Genomic DNA, 23,623 nt, shown 5'->3' on the forward strand with positions numbered 1-23,623 from the left:
TCAGTTCGTGGTCGGGACACCGTTTTTTTTTTCTTTCTTCAAGTACGTGGATTAACCCTGGATTTGCCGAGGAGCCTGGACCCCTGGATCTCGTGAGTATAATTTCTTCAACAGGTACCCCTTGGATTCTACTGGAGAAGAGGACCGACCTGCGTGGGAACTTAAGGTAAGTATGTATGTATGTGTGTATGTATGTAATAAAATTATACTTTCACGGTGTGTGTGTCTTGTGTTTTTTTGGGTATTTTTTTAGTAGTAGTACTACAGGTACCAGCGGGCCAGTTTTTCCGCCGCATGCTGGTACTTGTGGTTCTCCAAGTACCAGCATGCGGGGGAGGCTTGCTGGGACTTGTAGTACTGCTACTAAAAACAATATCTTTTCTTTAACATCAAAGGCTATCAGCCCCCCCATCCGCAGCCCATTGGATGGGGGGGACAGCCTCGGGCTTCACCCCTGGCCCTTGGGTGGCTGGGGGGGGGACCCCTTGATTGAAGGGGTCCCCACTCCCCCAGGGTACCCCGGCCAGGGGTGACTAGTTGGATTTTTGATGCCACGGCCGCAGGGCACTATATAAAAGTGACCCCCGGCTGTGGCATTATCTGTCCAGCTAGTGGAGCCCGGTGCTGGTTTTAAAAATACGGGGGACCCCTACTCTTTTTGTCCCCCGTATTTTTGGGACCAGGACCAGGCGCAGAGCCCGATGCTGGTTGCTTAAATATGGGGGAACCCCTGTCATTTTTTCCCCCATATTTTTGCAACCAGGATCGGCTCAAAGAGCCCGAGGCTGGTTATGCTTAGGAGGGGGGACCCCACGCAATTTTTTTTGACAAAATAAGCACTTTCCCACCCCTTCCCATTGATATACATGCACGGATCTCATGGATCCCTGCATGCCTATCTAATCACGGGGGGAAAAAAAAAGGTCTGTTTTTTTTTAGCACTTTTTTACGAGTTGTAATTTTTCACGGCAGTGTTTGTTCTTTTTTTGCTTTGCACTTCTTAGTAAATGACCGAGATTCATACTTAAACAGCCGCGTTTTGACCGATGGTGTATTCATTCGTAATTTTTTACCTGAACTTGCAAAAAATTACGAATGCCCTCATCACTGCCGTGATTAGTGCTTAGTAAATTACCGAGATGACACTTTGATGAAAAAACGGCATCTCGGTCAAAATCGGGAGCTTAGTAAATTTCCCCCATAGTGTCTAGTTAGACAGTCAATAGATAGACACCATATGTTAGACAGACATTAGGTCGACAGGGTCAAAAGGTCGACATGAAAAGGGTTGACAGGTCAAAAGGTCGACAGGTCAAAAGGTTGACATGAAAATGGTCGACATGAAAAAGGTAGACACCATGTTTTTTGCATTTTTGTGGTTTGTGTGGATAGTTTTGTCATTTGGGACCCCCAATTGTAGAAAGGCATACCCTCGCGGGGCTCGCTTCGCTCGCCACGCTGCGCTCGCCACAAGGTTTATAACCAATTGTATGCCGACATGGATAGAGAAAGTATGAAATAGTCCAAAAACATGTTACATTAAAAAAAAAAACATTTGTCTATCTTTTTTATGTTGACCATTTTCATGTCGACCTTTTGACCATGTCGACCTTTTGACCCGTCGACCTTGTGTACTGTCTACCTTTTTCATGTCGACCTTTTGACCCTGTCGACCTAATGTCTGTCTAACATATGGTATCTATCTATTGACTGTCTAACTAGACACTGTCTATCTATCAAACGGATACTGGAGCTAGGCACCTTGCCCGAAGCATGGCGAGCAAAGCGAGCCATGCGAGGAGACATGGTGCACTAATTGGGGTTCCCGGTCACTCTACGAAGAAAACGACAGCAAAAAAACATTGACCTTTTGACCTCCCAACATTTAAGGACTGAAACGAGGGACATCTTGGAGCGCACAGCACGCCCGCGTCCGAAAAGGGGGCGTGGCCTGTGAGGAAGGGGCGTGGCTTTGCGGAGGGTCTGTGATCACGAGCCATGCCCCCATCACTGAGGTGGCATGGCCAGCGTTCTGTGAACTGCTGGCATGCACCCTCTCCCTCTAGCTTACTGGAATAGAGCGCATAGCATCTATTCACCGCTGCTCTGCTCTCAACTGAGCAGAGCAGCAAGTGATCAGGAGCCCCCCAACTGCCCCCCCCCTCCTCCGCGGGACACTGCGGCCCGCGGGAGGGACAGCGGGACAGACCCTAAAAAAACGGGACTGTCCCGCGAAAATCGGGACAGTTGGGAGGTATGCCCTTCGACCTAGACCATGTTGACCTAAAGACCCTGTCAACCTAGTTACTGTCGACCAATAGTGGACGACCTAGACACTGTCGACCTAGTTACTATCTACCTTCCATACCACACACATTCTCTCTCTGGCACAGGGCACCAAAAAGTCTACTTACTGCTCTGGTCTCAGCGATAGCTTTGTCTGATATCTGCAGTGTCACTCCTCATGCAGCCTCTGCAGAATACTGTACACAGGTACTAGGAATAGACATCAGGATGAAATCTACAGTGGGGATCTACACCCCGACAATAATATAATTACATATGCAATTGAGGGTACGATTGGCATAATGGTTAAGACACTCAGGTACTGTTGGTACATTGGTGGTCATTCCGGGTTGTTCGCTTGTTGCCGATTTTCGCTATGCTACGATTTGTTGCTAAATGCGCATGCGCATGGTACGCAGAGCGCATGCGCTAAGTTATTTAACACAAAACTTAGTAGATTTGCTGGTGTTCGTGCGGCGCTTTTCAGTCGCACTGCTGATCGGTGAATGATTGACAGGAAAGGGGCATTTCTGGGTGGTAATTGAGCGTTTTCTGGGAGTGTGCTAAAAAACGCAGGCGTGTCAGGGAAAACGCGGGAATGTCTGGAGAAATGATGAGTGGCTGGCCGAACGCAGGGCGTGTTTGTGACGTCAAACCAGGAACTAAACGGACTGAGCTGATCGCAATCTGTGAGTAGGTCTGGAGCTACTCAGATACTGCAAGAAAATATTTAGTAGCAGTTCTGCGAATCTTTCGTTCGCTATTCTGCTAAGATAAGATACACTCCCAGAGGGCGGCGGCCTAGCGTGTGCAATGCTGCTAAAAGCAGCTAGCGAGCAAACAACTCGGAATGAGGGCCATTGTTTCAGGATCACATGCACTGCTGATATACAGCCATATTTATCAATATAATTTTTACTAAAATAATGTGACAATGGATATTTTCACACCCTTTTCACATTATTTTTTTTATAACAGGCATGTACTAATGGGCAATTAGAGGGGAGTTTGCAAAATTCTCCTCCAAGCCCTTAAATTAAAATGTTCTTTAGTAACCAGATCACATTTCTCATACTTGTAATGGGATATGTGATCTGTTCAAATTTTCTAAAATAAAATTGTAAACTAAGCCCTGTGATACATGCACTCGCACAGTCTCTGTAGTGTTTGCAAAAATACAGTGAGAATTGCAGGGGAGAGATTCGCAGGGACAGAGCTTGTGAAAAAGCTCTGTTCCTGTGAATCCCTGGCATGAGATATCTGGCACATTCTTGCGATGCATTCAAATGTCGCAATGTGAATTTGCGTGAACTGACCCCATCCGCATCTGAGATACGGCTTGTGATAAATATTCCCGAAAGTGTCTGGAGAGCAATAGCACTGCTTCTGTAACTGAAGCATACAAGCACTTCAGGCATAATGATTAGTGGTACGTGAAAAGATTTGATCTGGCACTGTGATGACTGGTGATGATTACTTTGAAGGGTATCTATCTAGCTAGATATCCCAAAAGAGGTTTTTATAAGGCGTTAGACAATATTGCGTTCATAATATAGCATGACTACAGCTAATGGGACGTGGGGCAGTTAGGGATCTCCCCTGAGTGATTATGTGATTGGCAGGTAAGATTGATGGGGTTTGTCCAAAGGTGGATTACTCTTTTTAGTGTTCCTGATACAAACTACACAATTTTACATGTTGATGGCATTTTGTTCATTAAAGGGTTTGTTTGAGTGTTTTGCAGAAATAGCCTCAATGGGCAGTATTCAAATGATATATCACTCCCAATCTCCTTTCTAAAGTGATCCCATTATCGCACCCATAGTAATCAAGTTTATCCGCGGCCATAGTTAGGGCACCTCACTACCCCGGGGGTAGTGAGCTGAAATGATGATACCATGCCAGTCAGCAGAAACAGAACGAGTGTGGAAGGGGGTGAAAAGAATTGAATCGCCCTATGGGGGGACTTCAAATGTTTGAAAAGTAAGTTGGGTGTTTGTTTTTTCCTATCTAATAGACAGTATAAACCAAACACCCAACCGACTTTTCAAACATTTGAATTTCCCTCTATGAGTCAAACAAGACTACTATCATCACTTTAATTCACTGCTCAGAAGTTATTAAGACATCTGAAGATACTGTATATTGGAGGTCATTCCAAGTCGTTCGCTCGGAAAATTTCTTCGCATCGCAGTGATTTTCCGCTTAGTGCGCATGCGTAAGATCCGCACTGCGACTGCGCCAAGTAATTTTGCAATGAAGATAGTTTTTTTACTCACGGCTTTTTCTTCGCTCCGGCGATCGTAATGTGATTGACAGGAAATGGGTGTTACTGGGCGGAAACAGGCCGTTTTATGGGCGTGTGGGAAAAAACGCTACCGTTTCCGGAAAAAACGCGGGAGTGTCTGGAGAAACGGAGGAGTGTCTGGGCGAACGCTGGGAGTGTTTGTGACGTCAACCCAGGAACGACAAGCACTGAACTGATCGCAGATGCCGAGTAAGCCTGAAGCTACTCTGAAACTGCTAATAAGTTTGTAATCGCAATATTGCGAATACATCGTTCGCAATTTTAAGAAGCTAAGATTCACTCCCAGTAGGCGGCGGCTTAGCGTGTGCAATACTGCTAAAATCGCCTTGCGAGCGAACAACTCGGAATGAGGGCCATATTTTTTAGTCTGCAGTCGCCGTACAGTGGCATACCTCCCAACATCGGGAGACGGGGAAGCGGGACTCCGTGGCGCGGCAAAGCGTGGCATCATGGGATTGCCGCAATCATGAGCCACGCCCCTGTTTCCTGTCACTATGGGGGCATGCCCCCAGCCCCTCTGTCTCCCTTGAATGGACGCTGTGCACATGCACATAGCGTCTATTCACCGCTGCTTTGCTAGGCAGACCAGCGAGTGACAGGAGCCTCCCAACTGCCCCCTCCCCCCCACTGCGGCCCGATGGTGGGACAGCGGGACAGTCCCAAAAAACAGCACTGTCCCGTGAAAATCGGGACAGTTGGGAGGTATGCAGTGGCTTTTCCTGTATGTGTCTCCAGGAATTATGGGGTCTGCACTGTGATTGTGTCCTGCTGAGGTTTAGTGTCCTGATCCTGTGTGCCGCATATCTGTCTGTGCCTCTGCCCTCTTGTGTTATAGTCTGTGGCCACTACCTAGATGACACGGCAAAGGGGAGACCACACCGGAAGCGTCTGTGTCACAGGGCATAATGACTGGTGGGGGTGGCACACAGGGCTCCACTCACCGGTGTCAGGAGGACGGGCTGGGGACTGATTGGCTGACAGGGGAGAATGGTAGGTCTGCCAGGTAATAGACAAGGTGTCTGAAGGGGGAAAGGGAAAGATGCTACGAGACTGAGGGGGTGTCAGGGTAGATTAGATGTTATCCTTAAGAGGGTGTCAGTGGGGAGAAAGGAATGTAATTTCTGGGTGATAGTGAAGGGAGTGGTTGTCATTACAGAGGGGGTAACAGTGGTGAAGTGGGTATCAAGGGTAATAGGACATTATCACCAATGAGGGTGTCAGTGTGGGGTAGTGGAAATGTCATCACTGAGGAGTATCAGGGGTAATGAGGGCAGACTGTATGGCATAACGTGTATAAGTGTCACTACTGTACGGCACAGTGTGAACTGACAATATTCTGTGACCACACCCCTTTCCCATGAAGCCACGCCCCTATATATTTTAGGGCACACTGTCCCTGTTTTGATTATTTGGGGGTAAGGGCCAAATTAAACTTTTGCCCTGAGCTCCACAAGGTCTAGAACCGGCCCTGGGTGTGTCGATGGGCTATGCAGAGGCTATGCAGAGTTGTGCATAGTTACACCTGTCTTCAGATGGATCTTTTACGCAGAATTGGTTCTTGGTGCGGGCAAGCAGTGCCTGCGCCCGGGGTGCTGCGGCCTAGGGGCGCGGCCGCAGTCACTCCGCAGCCACCGCCGCCTACCCGCACCCCGCTCCCTGACTGCAGCAGACGTCTAGTGTCTGTGCAGCGCTGCTATAGGAGAGACGTCTCTCCCATAGAGAGGAGCCGCGGGAGGCCAGATGGAGCAGCAGCAGCAGCAGAGGTCGGGAAGCAGGAGTGGGGCAGTGGTATGTATTGTTTTTTTTTTATTTTTGTGTGTGTTTGTAAGCGGCTACTAAGGGGCACAGCGACAGGGGGCACAACTACTGGGGGCAAAGCAACAGGGGGCACAGCAACAGAGGGCACAACTACTGGGGCAAAGCAACGGGGCACAACTACTGGGGCAAATCTACTGGGGGCATAGCTACAGGGGGCACAACTACTGGGGCCACAGCGACAGGGGGCACAACTACTGGGGGCAAAGCAACAGGGGACACAGCAACGGGGCACAACTACTGGGGCAAATCTATTGGGGGCATAGCAATAGGGGCACAACTACTGGGGCAAATCTACTGGGGGCATAGCTATAGGGGGCACAACTACTGGGGCAAATCTACTGGGGGCATAACTACAGGGGGCACAGCTACTGGGGGCACAGCTACAGGGGGCAAATCTACTGGGGGCACAACTACTTGGCACAACTGTGGCCACGCACCTCCCTTATGAAGCCACGCCCCTACTTTTTGTTGCACGCCTCTGGCGTGCACTAACTGTTTTCCGCGGGGGGGGGGGGGGGGGCGCCAGTGGAAACTTTCGCACTGGGCACCACAAGGTGTAGAACCGGCCCTGCATGGTTCTGCAAACAAGCAAATGTATATGCCTGGACTGAAGTGTGTATATATTCATTATTTCCATCCATGCAAGGCTGAAGCACTTACAGCAGACTTCTGTTCATCCCCAAAGTTTGAGCTGGTTTTAAAACTGGGCAAGTCAGCAGGCACTGAACTAGAGATGAGCGGGTTCGGTTTCTTTGAATCCGAACCCGCACGAACTTCACTTTTTTTTTCACGGGTCCGAGCGACTCGGATCTTCCCGCCTTGCTCGGTTAACCCGAGCGCGCCCGAACGTCATCATGACGCTGTCGGATTCTCGCGAAACTCGGATTCTATATAAGGAGCCGCGCGTCGCCGCCATTTTCACACGTGCATTGAGATTGATAGGGAGAGGACGTGGCTGGCGTCCTCTCCATTAGAATAGATTAGAAGAGAGAGAGAGAGAGAGAGATTGTGCAGACAGAGTTTACCACAGTGACCAGTGCAGTTGTTGTTAAGTTAACTTTTATTTAATATATCCGTTCTCTGCTATATCCGTTCTCTGCCTGAAAAAAACGATACACAGCAGTCACACAGTGTGACTCAGTCTGTGTGCACTCAGCTCAGCCCAGTGTGCTGCACATCAATGTATAAAAGCTTATAATAATTGTGGGGGAGACTGGGGAGCACTGCAGGTTGTTATAGCAGGAGCCAGGAGTACATAATATTATATTAATTTAAAATTAAACAGTGCACACTTTTGCTGCAGGAGTGCCACTGCCAGTGTGACTAGTGGTGACCAGTGCCTGACCACCAGTATAGTAGTATATTGTTGTATACTATCTCTTTATCAACCAGTCTATATTAGCAGCAGACACAGTACAGTGCGGTAGTTCACGGCTGTGGCTACCTCTGTGTCGGCAGTCGGCACTCGGCAGGCAGTCCGTCCATCCATAATTGTATAATTATATACCACCTAACCGTGGTATTTTTTTTTCTTTCTTTATACCGTCGTCATAGTCATACTAGTTGTTACGAGTATACTACTATCTCTTTATCAACCAGTGTACAGTGCGGTAGTTCACGGCTGTGGCTACCTCTGTGTCGGCAGTCGGCAGGCAGTCCGTCCATCCATAATTGTATTATTATAATATATACCACCTAACCGTGGTTTTTTTTTCATTCTTTATACCGTCATAGTGTCATACTAGTTGTTACGAGTATACTACTATCTCTTTATCAACCAGTGTACAGTGCGGTAGTTCACGGCTGTGGCTACCTCTGTGTCGGCAGTCGGCAGGCAGTCCGTCCATCCATAATTGTATTATAATATATACCACCTAACCGTGGTTTTTTTTTCATTCTTTATACCGTCATAGTGTCATACTAGTTGTTACGAGTATACTACTATCTCTTTATCAACCAGTGTACAGTGCGGTAGTTCACGGCTGTGGCTACCTCTGTGTCGGCAGTCGGCAGGCAGTCCGTCCATCCATAATTGTATTATAATATATACCACCTAACCGTGGTTTTTTTTTCATTCTTTATACCGTCATAGTCAGTCATACTAGTTGTTACGAGTATACTACTATCTCTTTATCAACCAGTGTACAGTGCGGTAGTTCACGGCTGTGGCTACCTCTGTGTCGGCACTCGGCAGGCAGTCCGTCCATCCATAATTGTATTATAATATATACCACCTAACCGTGGTTTTTTTTTCATTCTTTATACCGTCATAGTGTCATACTAGTTGTTACGAGTATACTACTATCTCTTTATCAACCAGTGTACAGTGCGGTAGTTCACGGCTGTGGCTACCTCTGTGTCGGCAGTCGGCAGGCAGTCCGTCCATCCATAATTGTATTATAATATATACCACCTAACCGTGGTTTTTTTTTCATTCTTTATACCGTCATAGTGTCATACTAGTTGTTACGAGTATACTACTATCTCTTTATCAACCAGTGTACAGTGCGGTAGTTCACGGCTGTGGCTACCTCTGTGTCGGCAGTCGGCAGGCAGTCCGTCCATCCATAATTGTATTATAATATATACCACCTAACCGTGGTTTTTTTTTCATTCTTTATACCGTCATAGTCAGTCATACTAGTTGTTACGAGTATACTACTATCTCTTTATCAACCAGTGTACAGTGCGGTAGTTCACGGCTGTGGCTACCTCTGTGTCGGAACTCGGCAGGCAGTCCGTCCATCCATAATTGTATTACAATATATACCACCTAACCGTGGTTTTTTTTTCATTCTTTATACCGTCATAGTCAGTCATACTAGTTGTTACGAGTATACTACTATCTCTTTATCAACCAGTGTACAGTGCGGTAGTTCACGGCTGTGGCTACCTCTGTGTCGGAACTCGGCAGGCAGTCCGTCCATCCATAATTGTATTACAATATATACCACCTAACCGTGGTTTTTTTATACCACCTAACCGTGGCAGTCCGTCCATAATTGTATACTAGTATCCAATCCATCCATCTCCATTGTTTACCTGAGGTGCCTTTTAGTTCTGCCTATAAAATATGGAGAACAAAAAAGTTGAGGTTCCAAAATTAGGGAAAGATCAAGATCCACTTCCACCTCGTGCTGAAGCTGCTGCCACTAGTCATGGCCGAGACGATGAAATGCCAGCAACGTCGTCTGCCAAGGCCGATGCCCAATGTCATAGTACAGAGCATGTCAAATCCAAAACACCAAATATCAGAAAAAAAAGGACTCCAAAACCTAAAATAAAATTGTCGGAGGAGAAGCGTAAACTTGCCAATATGCCATTTACCACACGGAGTGGCAAGGAACGGCTGAGGCCCTGGCCTATGTTCATGGCTAGTGGTTCAGCTTCACATGAGGATGGAAGCACTCAGCCTCTCGCTAGAAAACTGAAAAGACTCAAGCTGGCAAAAGCACCGCAAAGAACTGTGCGTTCTTTGAAATCCCAAATCCACAAGGAGAGTCCAATTGTGTCGGTTGCGATGCCTGACCTTCCCAACACTGGACGTGAAGAGCATGCGCCTTCCACTATTTGCATGCCCCCTGCAAGTGCTGGAAGGAGCACCCGCAGTCCAGTTCCTGATAGTCAGATTGAAGATGTCAGTGTTGAAGTACACCAGGATGAGGAGGATATGGGTGTTGCTGGCGCTGGGGAGGAAATTGACCAGAAGGATTCTGATGGTGAGGTGGTTTGTTTAAGTCAGGCACCCGGGGAGACACCTGTTGTCCGTGGGAGGAATATGGCCGTTGACATGCCAGGTGAAAATACCAAAAAAATCAGCTCTTCGGTGTGGAGGTATTTCACCAGAAATGCTGACAACAGGTGTCAAGCCGTGTGTTCCCTTTGTCAAGCTGTAATAAGTAGGGGTAAGGACGTTAACCACCTCGGAACATCCTCCCTTATACGTCACCTGCAGCGCATTCATAATAAGTCAGTGACAAGTTCAAAAACTTTGGGTGACAGCGGAAGCAGTCCACTGACCAGTAAATCCCTTCCTCTTGTAACCAAGCTCACGCAAACCACCCCACCAACTCCCTCAGTGTCAATTTCCTCCTTCCCCAGGAATGCCAATAGTCCTGCAGGCCATGTCACTGGCAAGTCTGACGAGTCCTCTCCTGCCTGGGATTCCTCCGATGCATCCTTGCGTGTAACGCCTACTGCTGCTGGCGCTGCTGTTGTTGCCGCTGGGAGTCGATGGTCATCCCAGAGGGGAAGTCGTAAGCCCACTTGTACTACTTCCAGTAAGCAATTGACTGTTCAACAGTCCTTTGCGAGGAAGAAGAAATATCACAGCAGTCATCCTACTGCAAAGCGGATAACTGAGTCCTTGACAACTATGTTGGTGTTAGACGTGCGTCCGGTATCCGCCGTTAGTTCACAGGGAACTAGACAATTTATTGAGGCAGTGTGCCCCCGTTACCAAATACCATCTAGGTTCCACTTCTCTAGGCAGGCGATACCGAGAATGTACACGGACGTCAGAAAAAGACTCACCAGTGTCCTAAAAAATGCAGTTGTACCCAATGTCCACTTAACCACGGACATGTGGACAAGTGGAGCAGGGCAGGGTCAGGACTATATGACTGTGACAGCCCACTGGGTAGATGTATGGACTCCCGCCGCAAGAACAGCAGCGGCGGCACCAGTAGCAGCATCTCGCAAACGCCAACTCTTTCCTAGGCAGGCTACGCTTTGTATCACCGCTTTCCAGAATACGCACACAGCTGAAAACCTCTTACGGCAACTGAGGAAGATCATCGCGGAATGGCTTACCCCAATTGGACTCTCCTGTGGATTTGTGGCATCGGACAACGCCAGCAATATTGTGTGTGCATTAAATATGGGCAAATTCCAGCACGTCCCATGTTTTGCACATACCTTGAATTTGGTGGTGCAGAATTTTTTAAAAAACGACAGGGGCGTGCAAGAGATGCTGTCGGTGGCCAGAAAAATTGCGGGACACTTTCGGCGTACAGGCACCACGTACAGAAGACTGGAGCACCACCAAAAACTACTGAACCTGCCCTGCCATCATCTGAAGCAAGAAGTGGTAACGAGGTGGAATTCAACCCTCTATATGCTTCAGAGGTTGGAGGAGCAGCAAAAGGCCATTCAAGCCTATACAATTGAGCACGATATAGGAGATGGAATGCACCTGTCTCAAGTGCAGTGGAGAATGATTTCAACGTTGTGCAAGGTTCTGATGCCCTTTGAACTTGCCACACGTGAAGTCAGTTCAGACACTGCCAGCCTGAGTCAGGTCATTCCCCTCATCAGGCTTTTGCAGAAGAAGCTGGAGGCATTGAAGAAGGAGCTAACACGGAGCGATTCCGCTAGGCATGTGGGACTTGTGGATGCAGCCCTTAATTCGCTTAACAAGGATTCACGGGTGGTCAATCTGTTGAAATCAGAGCACTACATTTTGGCCACCGTGCTCGATCCTAGATTTAAAGCCTACCTTGGATCTCTCTTTCCGGCAGACACAGGTCTGCTGGGGTTGAAAGACCTGCTGGTGACAAAATTGTCAAGTCAAGCGGAACGCGACCTGTCAACATCTCCTCCTTCACATTCTCCCGCAACTGGGGGTGCGAGGAAAAGGCTCAGAATTCCGAGCCCACCCGCTGGCGGTGATGCAGGGCAGTCTGGAGCGACTGCTGATGCTGACATCTGGTCCGGACTGAAGGACCTGCCAACGATTACGGACATGTCGTCTACTGTCACTGCATATGATTCTCTCAACATTGATAGAATGGTGGAGGATTATATGAGTGACCGCATCCAAGTAGGCACGTCACACAGTCCGTACTTATACTGGCAGGAAAAAGAGGCAATTTGGAGGCCCTTGCACAAACTGGCTTTATTCTACCTAAGTTGCCCTCCCACAAGTGTGTACTCCGAAAGAGTGTTTAGTGCCGCCGCTCACCTTGTCAGCAATCGGCGTACGAGGTTACATCCAGAAAATGTGGAGAAGATGATGTTCATTAAAATGAATTATAATCAATTCCTCCGCGGAGACATTGACCAGCAGCAATTGCCTCCACAAAGTACACAGGGAGCTGAGATGGTGGATTCCAGTGGGGACGAATTGATAATCTGTGAGGAGGGGGATGTACACGGTGATATATCGGAGGGTGAAGATGAGGTGGACATCTTGCCTCTGTAGAGCCAGTTTGTGCAAGGAGAGATTAATTGCTTCTTTTTTGGGGGGGTCCAAACCAACCCGTCATATCAGTCACAGTCGTGTGGCAGACCCTGTCACTGAAATGATGGGTTGGTTAAAGTGTGCATGTCCTGTTTTGTTTATACAACATAAGGGTGGGTGGGAGGGCCCAAGGATAATTCCATCTTGCACCTCTTTTTTCTTTTCTTTTTCTTTGCATCATGTGCTGATTGGGGAGGGTTTTTTGGAAGGGACATCCTGCGTGACACTGCAGTGCCACTCCTAGATGGGCCCGGTGTTTGTGTCGGCCACTAGGGTCGCTAATCTTACTCACACAGCTACCTCATTGCGCCTCTTTTTTTCTTTGCGTCATGTGCTGTTTGGGGAGGGTTTTTTGGAAGGGACATCCTGCGTGACACTGCAGTGCCACTCCTAGATGGGCCCGGTGTTTGTGTCGGCCACTAGGGTCGCTAATATTACTCACACAGTCAGCTACCTCATTGCGCCTCTTTTTTTCTTTGCGTCATGTGCTGTTTGGGGAGGGTTTTTTGGAAGGGCCATCCTGCGTGACACTGCAGTGCCACTCCTAGATGGGCCCGGTGTTTGTGTCGGCCACTAGGGTCGCTAATCTTACTCACACAGCTACCTCATTGCGCCTCTTTTTTTCTTTGCGTCATGTGCTGTTTGGGGAGGGTTTTTTGGAAGGGACATCCTGCGTGACACTACAGTGCCACTCCTAGATGGGCCCGGTGTTTGTGTCGGCCACTAGGGTCGCTTATCTTACTCACACAGCGACCTCGGTGCAAATTTTAGGACTAAAAATAATATTGTGAGGTGTGAGGTATTCAGAATAGACTGAAAATGAGTGTAAATTATGGTTTTTGAGGTTAATAATACTTTGGGATCAAAATGACCCCCAAATTCTATGATTTAAGCTGTTTTTTAGTGTTTTTGGAAAAAAACACCCGAATCCAAAACACACCCGAATCCGACAAAAATAATTCGGTGAGGTTTTGCCAAAACGCGTTCGAACCCAAAACACGGCCGCGGAACCGAACCCAAAACCAAAACACAAAACCCGAAAAATTTCAGGCGCTCATCTCTACACTGAACACTATACTACCAATATGTTTCTGTATGACAGGCATGCTTTGCTATAGAGCTAGAAAAAATGCTGTAAATGATTCATTTGGCATAGATCCAGCTGGCTATAGTTTGAATTATGTCCTCTCACCTTTTTTTCTGAGAATATCATCTACAGGAAACGCTGGTAACAGCAGGGGCTGTCAGCTCAATGGTGCTATGGTAAACAGATAATAAATAGATAATGAAATGAAGGGATTAAGAAGGGACAACTTTCAAAGTACTCCTGTTACTGTGATTGCCTGTCAGTCACATGCACTCTGGGCATCTAATATCAAATACTAAGAAGTGATAATTAAAACTATCACAGACTCTGCAACGGTAGAAGATGGAGTCATACAATGATATTCCCAAATTTGTTTCTCACAAAATGTCAGATTTACAGGAAAGATTTATAGTTGCATCCAACATCCCAGGGCAGATGTCTTAATTTTGGGATGTGACCAGGAATGGTTTAAGAGAGGAGAGAGCACCGTTGGTATGCCGGCGGCCGGACACCCGGCGACCAGCATACCTGCGCCGGAAGCCCGACCACTGGCATACCGACAGCGTGGCGAGCGCAAATGATCCCCTTGCAGACTTGCTGCGCTCGCCTTGCTGTGGGCACAGTGGCGCGCCACGCTATTTATTCTCCCTCTAGGGGGGTCGTGGACCCCCTCGAGGGAGAAAAACTGTCAGTATGCCGGCTGTCAAGATTCCGGTGCCGGTATACTGTGCGCCGGGATCCCGACAGTCGGCAACCTGAAGACCACCCCCGTGTACATGCTCTCTGTTGGGCTCCCTCCTCTCTTGCAGCACAGTAAACTCTAGTTTTATGCCAGAGTCTACAGCGCATGAGCAAGTCTCCGGGAACATAGTGGGAACACACCTCTACTGCAAATGTGCAAATCTCATAGGAAAATGGCCACCGCACACCCTACACCCATTCTAAATATGCCAATGGATGTGACTATGAGATAGATGGGGTGCCTCCGGCACTTGCAGGGGTGCTCTGGGTTGGTGGTCCAAGATCAATTCAAATTATTTATGGTCAATTTAAATTATTTATGCTTGTGGAAGCCAGTCATAAAATATGAACCTAAGGATGACACATAAACACAATATACGTAATTTAATTATTTTTCAAACTTTCTCAGTAAGAAACTTTTGGCCTAGGGGTGCCCTGAAAAAAATTCTAATAAAGTAGGGTGCCGTGATTCTAAAAAGTTTAGGAACCACTGAGATAATACATGACCACAGTATTTAAAAATTGAATGACATACTTACGTGAGGTAAATATTTTGGGTGGAAACAATTAGGACAGTCTTGTCTAAATTGAACACATCAAATAAAATTAAATACAATCATACTTTTTTTTTTCTTACTTCCCACCTAACAGTTATTTTAACATTTACATCATAATTCTTGTGCCAGTGGTGCCACTAGTAACTAGTGTTTTAATAAACTGTTCTCATCAGTATTAGTTTATCTTACAAAATGGCTGCTGCTTCAGAGTGTTTGTGACAGAATTACTTGTTAATTAACTTACTGTTAGAACATATCTCAGCAAATTCTACAGTATAATTTATACCAGATTTTGTAATATTTGCATGTGTTACAGACATTCAGACATTGTAGAGAGTGCCTAGGTCTCTTCATTACCTACATTGCGTAGGACCTCTTACCAGTGGCAAATGGTGGCACTAAAGATGGCTTGTTTGAAACAGTTCCTTTTCAGTCACCCTCACTAGCATTCTCACAGTTCCACTCTGTACAATGGTGTGTTTCACACAAAGTAGTAGATTGTAATAATAATAACAACATTAACCCCTAAACCTCCTTTCTTAACCTAAACTCCTAACACCCTCTTATTTTTCAATGATTAATCTTCACACAAATAAATGAAAAACATCAGTTTTTTGTTTGTTTTTTCCACAAAGGTACACAACAATGAATAGGCAATAATCACAATTCATAGGCACGCTACTGTAGGTACTAGTTTCTTCATTTCCCAGTTTCCCATTTTTCCTAAAAGCTTTAGGCATTGTGCACAACTGGGCATGCTGTAACATAAATATTTTCAAGATTGCAGTCCATTATGATGAAGTTATATGCCCCAATTCATTTTGGTGTAGGTTAGTTTATTGTATGAAAATGGGCATATGTTTTAAAAGTTGTATTTATACTAGTGTACCTACAGTATACTAATATACTACATACTGTAAAGGAGGAATTGATGTGTGTACTTCACTCATAAGTAGACTTTTCTTCCCAGCAACACTGTCATGAAACTAAGATACAATGATTCATATTTACATTTCTTCAATCTGTTTCTCCACAGACAACTCTTGGTCTTGGATTCCTAAATTTTGCAATTTAAGGGATTTTCGAAAACGTCATTCGCGGCAGTATGATGATACCAGCGGAAACATGGTTCACATCAAGCAAAAGCTCTACCATAATGGACACCCAAGTCCGCGGCATCTCTGAGGGGCCATCTACAGACAGTATCCTCTGCATACAGAGAATATACAACTCTTCTTTCCTATTGGGGAAAAAGAAAAAGCAAAAACCAGTCAATTCATTTTCCGAAATGGGAAGACAGTAGGAAAACAATTTTATTTCCTTTGCACCTTTTGCTTCTGCCCTTATCTGGTAGGAGAAGGACTCAACGTAGAGTGCAAGGGAAAACTTGGACCTTGGTACATGTCTCGGGCACCAGATTTTAGCGTTGAACTTCTGTAAATATGTAAAAACAACAAAAAATCTAAAAGACGTGTCATTAATACTTTCAAAAGTGCAAGTTGTGGAAACCTCAAGACTTACCCTACCTTTTGGGTGTGTCTGTACTGTCGAAGGAGTGGAGGATTTGAGTGTCATATATTGCTAAGTGTCATTTATTGTAAGATTTGTTATGGGCACTACTCTGGAAAAATCATAAATTGTCCTTACAGTCGCTTCTGGGTCTGTAGGTGAAAGAATGTCTCTTCTTGTGCCAAATTAAGGAACATCCAATCGGGAACATAGCACAGTCGTTGTTGCAACAAATGCTATGGTCTTCATTGAACCTTCCATTAAACCCTGTCTTAATGTTTGCTTGTGAGCAGTGCCAAATGCAGCTTTTTAAAAGTGCAGATCCACTTATATTAAAAATAAAAGTAGTATTTTTTACAGAACACACCTATTTTCTCCCTGAACACATACTTTGTTGTGAAATGATCAACTAGTTTTCTATGTTGCAGAAATATTAATGTTAAAAAAAAACCATAAAAAAATAGCAAAAGTCATTTATTTGTGAGTAATGTCAAAAATGTCTGACCGTTTTAGTTATATGTGGTCTTTGTTAGTATGAGGGTGAGTTTCAATCTCCAAATTGAAGAATGAAAATATACATTAATAGTTTAAAAAAAATAATGCTCTTCAGTGGTAAAATAACATGTGATGATAATGATATTTTGGTCCAAATTCACAAAAGTGGCAATTTTATTTAAACAAAAAAGTGGTCTTAAATATGAACATAGGGGAGACAAATTCACAAATGCATGAAGTCTTTTAGATATTTTTTTCCCCCATGTAGAATCTTTGGGAATTTGTCATATTGTTAGAACCTCCATTAAAAATAAAAATTTTAGGGCTAGAATTTTCATACTCACTAAATATTGATTTTGGAAGATATGAGATTGCACCAACTTTTACAAACCCGTGCTGACATTGGAAAAACTCTTGCCAAATATTTATGTATTTGTCAGAATACAAAAAAAAAGTAACTTAAAAAAACTTTTGATTTGCAAGACAATTCCATCCAAAACTGAAAATTCAGTTTTTGGAATATCATAGGTAAAACCAGTCCTTTAAAGATTACGTACCTGGTGTCTGTCGTTCATGCACAGGTGGGCACCCTAATAACTAACTTAGAAATGTGTGCATGCCACCTCAATGACAAAAAAGACACTGGTCTTTAGTTGTGACCGGAACAACAATACAAGCAACGCCAGGTATGCATAAACTGTTAGGACCTCATCTAACCGCATGGTAAGTAATCTATTTAGATCCTGTGTTATTTATGAGATTTCACAGAAAACTGATTTTTTCGTTTTTGTGCTAAACTTTCCTTTAAATGCTGGCACTTTTGTAAAGTTGGTCATTTCTAAGAGACTGCATATTTGCTACATAATTCGAGGTGTGGGACTGCATCTTTAAAAATCTATGTCTGGTATGGCTGCCACCAAAGTTTTTCATAGCTGAAACAATAGATAGTGACCTGGCTTCTGCATCTGATACTGAACCTTGTGGGCTTCTCTAGCAGAAAGCTTTGAGGAAAATCTAGAGCCATTCACTGATTATTATATCTCAATACTCTATTAGAAACACAAATTTGACAGATGTTTTGTGTTGTGTTAATTCCCTAAGTCTGTTTCTTGCATTTGTTTCCTGTTTGGACATGAAGTGGTTTGAGGGCGAGGGTGATGATGATGATGATAATGGAAAGTGGTGGTGGAACTGCATGGGAATGTGGCAGAACTCCATAGGAATTGCATGAACGTTCTCTGCCATTCTGAACATTATTTTACAATTTTTGTCTTTGTTTTCAATATTCCTCATGATTTCATGTTTTGTTGGTGTCACGTAGCTGGGTATATAATTGCGCTCAGATGTTATGAAGGTCTACTTGTGGTTGCATCTAACGAGCGTGCTGTGTATGTATGTATGTACATGTATATTTATTTGTATAGCTTCCATTGCATATGCATAGCTTTAGTGCACTTCAACAGATTTAATAATTGTTTGCTTATAATTGTCCTGAAAAAATATATATTTTTTGTGGGTGAAAGCTGAAGCCATATTTAGATATGCTAATTTAGGATTTTTACATTATTGCATCTTAGTCTTAGCCAAGGTTCAGGTTTATGCTATTTTTCATTGAAAGCACTTTATTTTAAACACAACATCAAACCTCTTATATTACTTTCATCCATTGCGCTACTGAGAGGCCAGATAATGGATATCTACAAAATAGGGAACCAGAATTTACATTAAAAATTAAATGACTCTGAGGTAATTTATGATTGGACGATGCATTACAAATGCAATCATCTGTGCCAAATTGTGTGCTCAGTTTATATTGTGAGTCTAGGATGTTCATTTTGTACTCTACTGCAAGATGAAAACACAGTTTAACATTGTGCAAAGTAAGAAACCCCTTTATTCTTGTCCTACCTCCAAAACATTTACCTCGTTTGAACATATTGTGCATTACAAAATTTAATTTGTGCGGTTGTAATGCTAAGGACATGGCAAAAGTGTTACACTTAGGGATGGCCTCAATCCACCCATCATTCAGTGCAAACAGTAGCCCCTTTGTAAAAGACTACCTTAGTGTGCCAAGACATAAGTGCAGGTTTTTGGGCTTATTGGCGCTCTACCGTCAAGGGGTCGGATGTGAGAAACCCGAGATCAGTGGCTGCGCGGGATGCCGGCCAAACTCAGACTTGTTTTTAAAAGGGCAATCACCTAAGGCATGGTTTTGATGGGTGTGGTATGGTATGCCGGCAGCCGGGCTCCCGGCGACCAGCATACCGGCGCCGGAAGCCCGACCACCAGCATACCGACAGCGTGGCTAGCGCAAATGAGCCCCTTGTGGGCTCGCTGCGGGCACAGTGGCGCGCTGCATACGCCACGCTATTTATTCTCCCTCCAGGGGGGTCGTGGACCCCCACGAGGGAGAAAAACTGTCGGTATGCCGGCTGTCGGGATTCCGGCACCGGTATACTGTGCGCCGGGATCCCGACAGTCGGCAACCTGAAGACCACCCGTTTTGATTGGTAAGCAGAGGCGGATTGGCCATAGGGTCTACAGGGAAGATTCCCGGTGGGCCAACGCACCCGTGGGGCCTGTTTTGTTTGAGGACATGTCCTATTTATAGACATAATGAATAAGATACCAAACAATTTGCATATATGAAAATGACTTTGCCACTTAGCCTGTGATTGCAGATGATCTAGTGTATGTTCTGTCTGCCTGCTTGGCTGACTTATAAGATTGAGTGAATAGTGATTGGGATATGGTTGGTGTAATAAGCAAGAAAATATATCTTTCTAAAGAATTATATAGTTTCCTAAATTCTAAAGGTGTATCATATAATGTGCTCATAACATTTAATTTTATTTCCTTTTAACTTCCCCTTGATGCTGGACATCCCCACTATCTGGAAAGTCTTGGGGGAGGGTGCTGCTGCCATGGCCCATGGCTAGACCTTACATCTCTGGTGCTGCCCAAGTGGGGCCACTAGTACAAATTTTTTCCAGGGCCATTTTTTGTTCCCAATCCGCCCCTGTTTGTAAGTGTTTGCCCCTTTAAAAAAAATCCGAATTCTTCCGGCATCCTGCTCGCTCATTGAACTCCACCAACAAGGTTTAAGTTTTCAGAATTTTAGAGACCATCCTGGTATGTAACTCCTAGCTCAAGTTACAAAAGAAAAATTGTGAATTGTTCGTACGTACTTTCATGATGATTTTGTCCTCCCTCATGATCTCCAGACCAGGATGTATTTCATAATTTTGCTAAGTGTCACTGAAGCTGGAAACTATTTTTAAACTGCATAAAGAAATATGTATTTACTATGCTTGTTATTACAGCTACCTAAAACCAATCCGTGCAACCATGCAAATTTATCACATAAATGTATTGGCTTATTCTCCTGAGAATACAATACCAAGCATGAGAAAATAATTCTGAATTTAATGTAAGGGGCCCATCCATTAGGCAGGTATTGGGGCAATTACCCATTCTGTCGAGCACTAGGTTGGGGGATCGGGGAAATCCAACAAGTTGGGAATCTTCGATTCGGCGCTCCAAACCCAATAATTGTTGGGAATGGAGGGTTGGGGATTTTTAACATACTATTTTTTGTCGATTCCACAGAGGATCACCGATCATCGATGCCCCAAATGATAGGGCTGTAAAAGTATAGCACACATTACAGAGCTATGTCTTTTTATCTTAAATATTTTCTACCATTTGTCTTTTATAATATTTGACCTTATTCATTTAATTATTTTTTTTAGCAAGTTTCAAGTCTCCTATATTACGGTGTATTCAAGGATCTCACACTGCACTATTCAATTTGTGGGTGTTTTCAACAAGTTTAGCCCGTTTTCGACATGCCGATACAACTTTTTTTAAAGTCGAATCGGCATTGTCTAAAACGGGCCAAAAGCCTGTTAAAAATGCCCACAAATCCGACAAAATACGTGGATCCACGGCTAATCCACTGATACACGTGTTTTCCGACAAGTTGGAAAAACGTCACTTGACTTGGATAAGTCGAATCCAGATTCGACCTAAAAAAAGTCGGAAACTGACGTTTTTCCGACAAGTCCGGAATTTCGAAAGTAATTGAATAGACGCCATTGTCTACATAGATAGAATTAGTATAACTGGATATAACTGAAGCTGACCTACCTGGTTGTTCTAGATCTATATATGCTTTTTGGCAGGAGTGACCCAAGACCTATCTCTTTTGCAGAACCATGGACTACCTATCCATAGGAATATCCTTGCTTAGTGTACGGTACAGTATGTCAGTACAGTGACATCCCAGAATTTCCTTTGCTCAATGGGAAAGTTTACACTTTTCCATTGAGCTGCACAACAGAGGGCTCACTTTAGTGCTGCATAATGCAATCTGGAGGTCAGGAAACATAAGTAATGGGTCTTTGTAACATTGGTGGAATCTGAGGCTGTCATTGCCAGTATACGAGTAGACTTAAAATTAAGTGGGCTGAAACCAATACCTACCCACTGTGGGCATAAATTTTCTGGCGGCTGACGGAAAGCGGTAATGTCTGTGTCTGCATAGGACAAAGTAATAAATAAGGGAAAACTGGTAAATGGTGACATTAATTAGTCAGTAAATAATCCCCAAATCATCCAACAATACATAGTGGAGATAAATCAATCAATGAATCATTTTCCTATAAGACAGACTGCTTTAATTTTGGTGAGTGGTTTCAGGAGCTCAGTGGTGTCCAGTGAAGACTGAATGACTTCTAAAGTAATTTTATGATCTTCCGAAAACTCCAGGATGGCCTCTAATGTAATTTTATGTTATTACAAATTAGGTTTCATCATACTGATGGGTGTCACAATAGGTTACCTCAGGACTAGCAGTGAACTGAGTTCTGGTTCCAGCTTTCGTAATATATAAACTTATTTTCCATGTCCTCTCTCTAGTCTAGATCATGTAGTGCAATAAATAATTTCATAAAAATATGCAAATGTGTATCTGTAATAAGCAAGAATGTAACAAAAGAATGATGCCCCAGCTATGCAGGTTATGCCTGTGGTCAGTTCCAGTAGCCACGGGGCTGCTAATCTTTATACTTTAGTACAGAACATCATAATTCAAGTTTGCAATAATTTCTGTATACAATAAAACTTGCCATCATTGCAAAGGAGTTTAAAACCAATATATATTTTTTATTTAAACAATACAATTTTCATTTTGTGGCAGAAAATTTAGTGAAGAAAAGGATGATCATGAGATGGTGTATATGACAATGTACCGGTCAATGGACCTAATCTGAGAAGATGCTGCATATGTTGACAAGCTGCAGAGGAAGCAGGTTTTGTGTTACCATGACAACAGTCTCAGCCAATCACTAGACACGCCTCGTATGCAATGTAAGGTACTGCACACATAAGCATAGTGATACTGAGCAGGCATTTACTGCTGCATTCTTCTGAAAGTGTAATTGGTCTCTAAAAGGCCAGATAACAGGATTGCTTTTTTGCTTCAGAAGGTTTAGCACCCAATTCTGCCAACACATTCAAACCAATTTTTCCCTAATACTACTGGGATTTATATTTAATCCTCAATGATATACCCATGTTCCAAAAACTACAGCAAAGATGTCCCTTGGCATGAAATAACATTATCACAATCTACATAACAACAACATTAAAAGTGCTAATCCCAAAATGCATTCTTAGCGACATACTCTTAACAATGCCCATTACTGGTAGAACTACAACCTTTTTAAAGCAGTGGATAAAATTACTTCCTTAAGATAGCAAACTGACTATATTCATTTTATGTTTTACTGTAGGTGCTGGTGTGCTGGGTTTAGGTATTTGTCTGTGCAGTATAATCTAATAGCAGTACTGTGCAGTATAAGATTATACTGCACAGACAAATACCTAAACCCAGCACACCAGCACCTACACAGATGAAGCAGCCATTTTGTGGAAGTCCATCAATCCCCCTTCTGTTGGATGGTATGAGTTTTGATGGTACACAGTGAATGACATTATTGCAGCTCTGCTTCCCTGCTGTGCAATGGGCAGCAGAGCCATAATGACGCCATTCACTACAAATCACACTAAGAAATACACACTAGAATGGCCCGATATGTAGTTTCTGGCCAAATAGGGTCAACCAGAAGATTTAGCTAACGATACCTTGCAGCTGAATGCAGCATGGCATAGTCTGTCGCTCTGTGTTCTCCTGCATCATGCAAATGTGTAAGCACTTACCAATGAAGGGTCCTGTCGCCTGCCGGGTGGGATTGACCAGCTACACATCGTTCTGATCATGTTCTGTCCATCATTAGCATACTGCAGGATGTTAACGATATCATTAGGTTTGATGTGCAACACATCAAACCTGACAACGATGCTAGCGACCGCAGGCACCCGCATATCGGGCATACACACTGCCCAATATGCGTCGATGTGAACAATATCTTGGCCCAATCTGCTGGATCACACGACATATCACTCAATCTGTACCCAGCTTTAGGGCACAATCACAGTCCTGTTCAACCTGCATACAACTTTTTTACATTTTATTTGTAACTTTTAATGTAACCACCTTACTGCTGTCTGCACTC

General features: G+C 44.3%; 1 protein-coding gene across 3 annotated transcripts in view; it reads left to right on the forward strand.

The window, feature by feature from the left end:
* Positions 1-22,186, forward strand: part of TMEM240 (transmembrane protein 240) — a 238,512-nt gene extending 216,326 nt beyond the window's left edge. For all 3 annotated transcript variants that reach the window (XM_063943013.1, XM_063943014.1, XM_063943012.1), the window contains one exon: positions 16,075-22,186. In XM_063943013.1, coding sequence (XP_063799083.1) covers positions 16,075-16,223 — 149 coding nt within the window. In that variant the 3' untranslated portion in view covers positions 16,224-22,186. The remainder of the gene's footprint in view (positions 1-16,074) is intronic.
* The last annotated feature ends 1,437 nt before the right edge of the window (positions 22,187-23,623 follow it).

Source organism: Pseudophryne corroboree, chromosome 10, assembly GCF_028390025.1.
Source record: "Pseudophryne corroboree isolate aPseCor3 chromosome 10, aPseCor3.hap2, whole genome shotgun sequence".
Classification (NCBI taxonomy): domain Eukaryota; kingdom Metazoa; phylum Chordata; class Amphibia; order Anura; family Myobatrachidae; genus Pseudophryne; species Pseudophryne corroboree.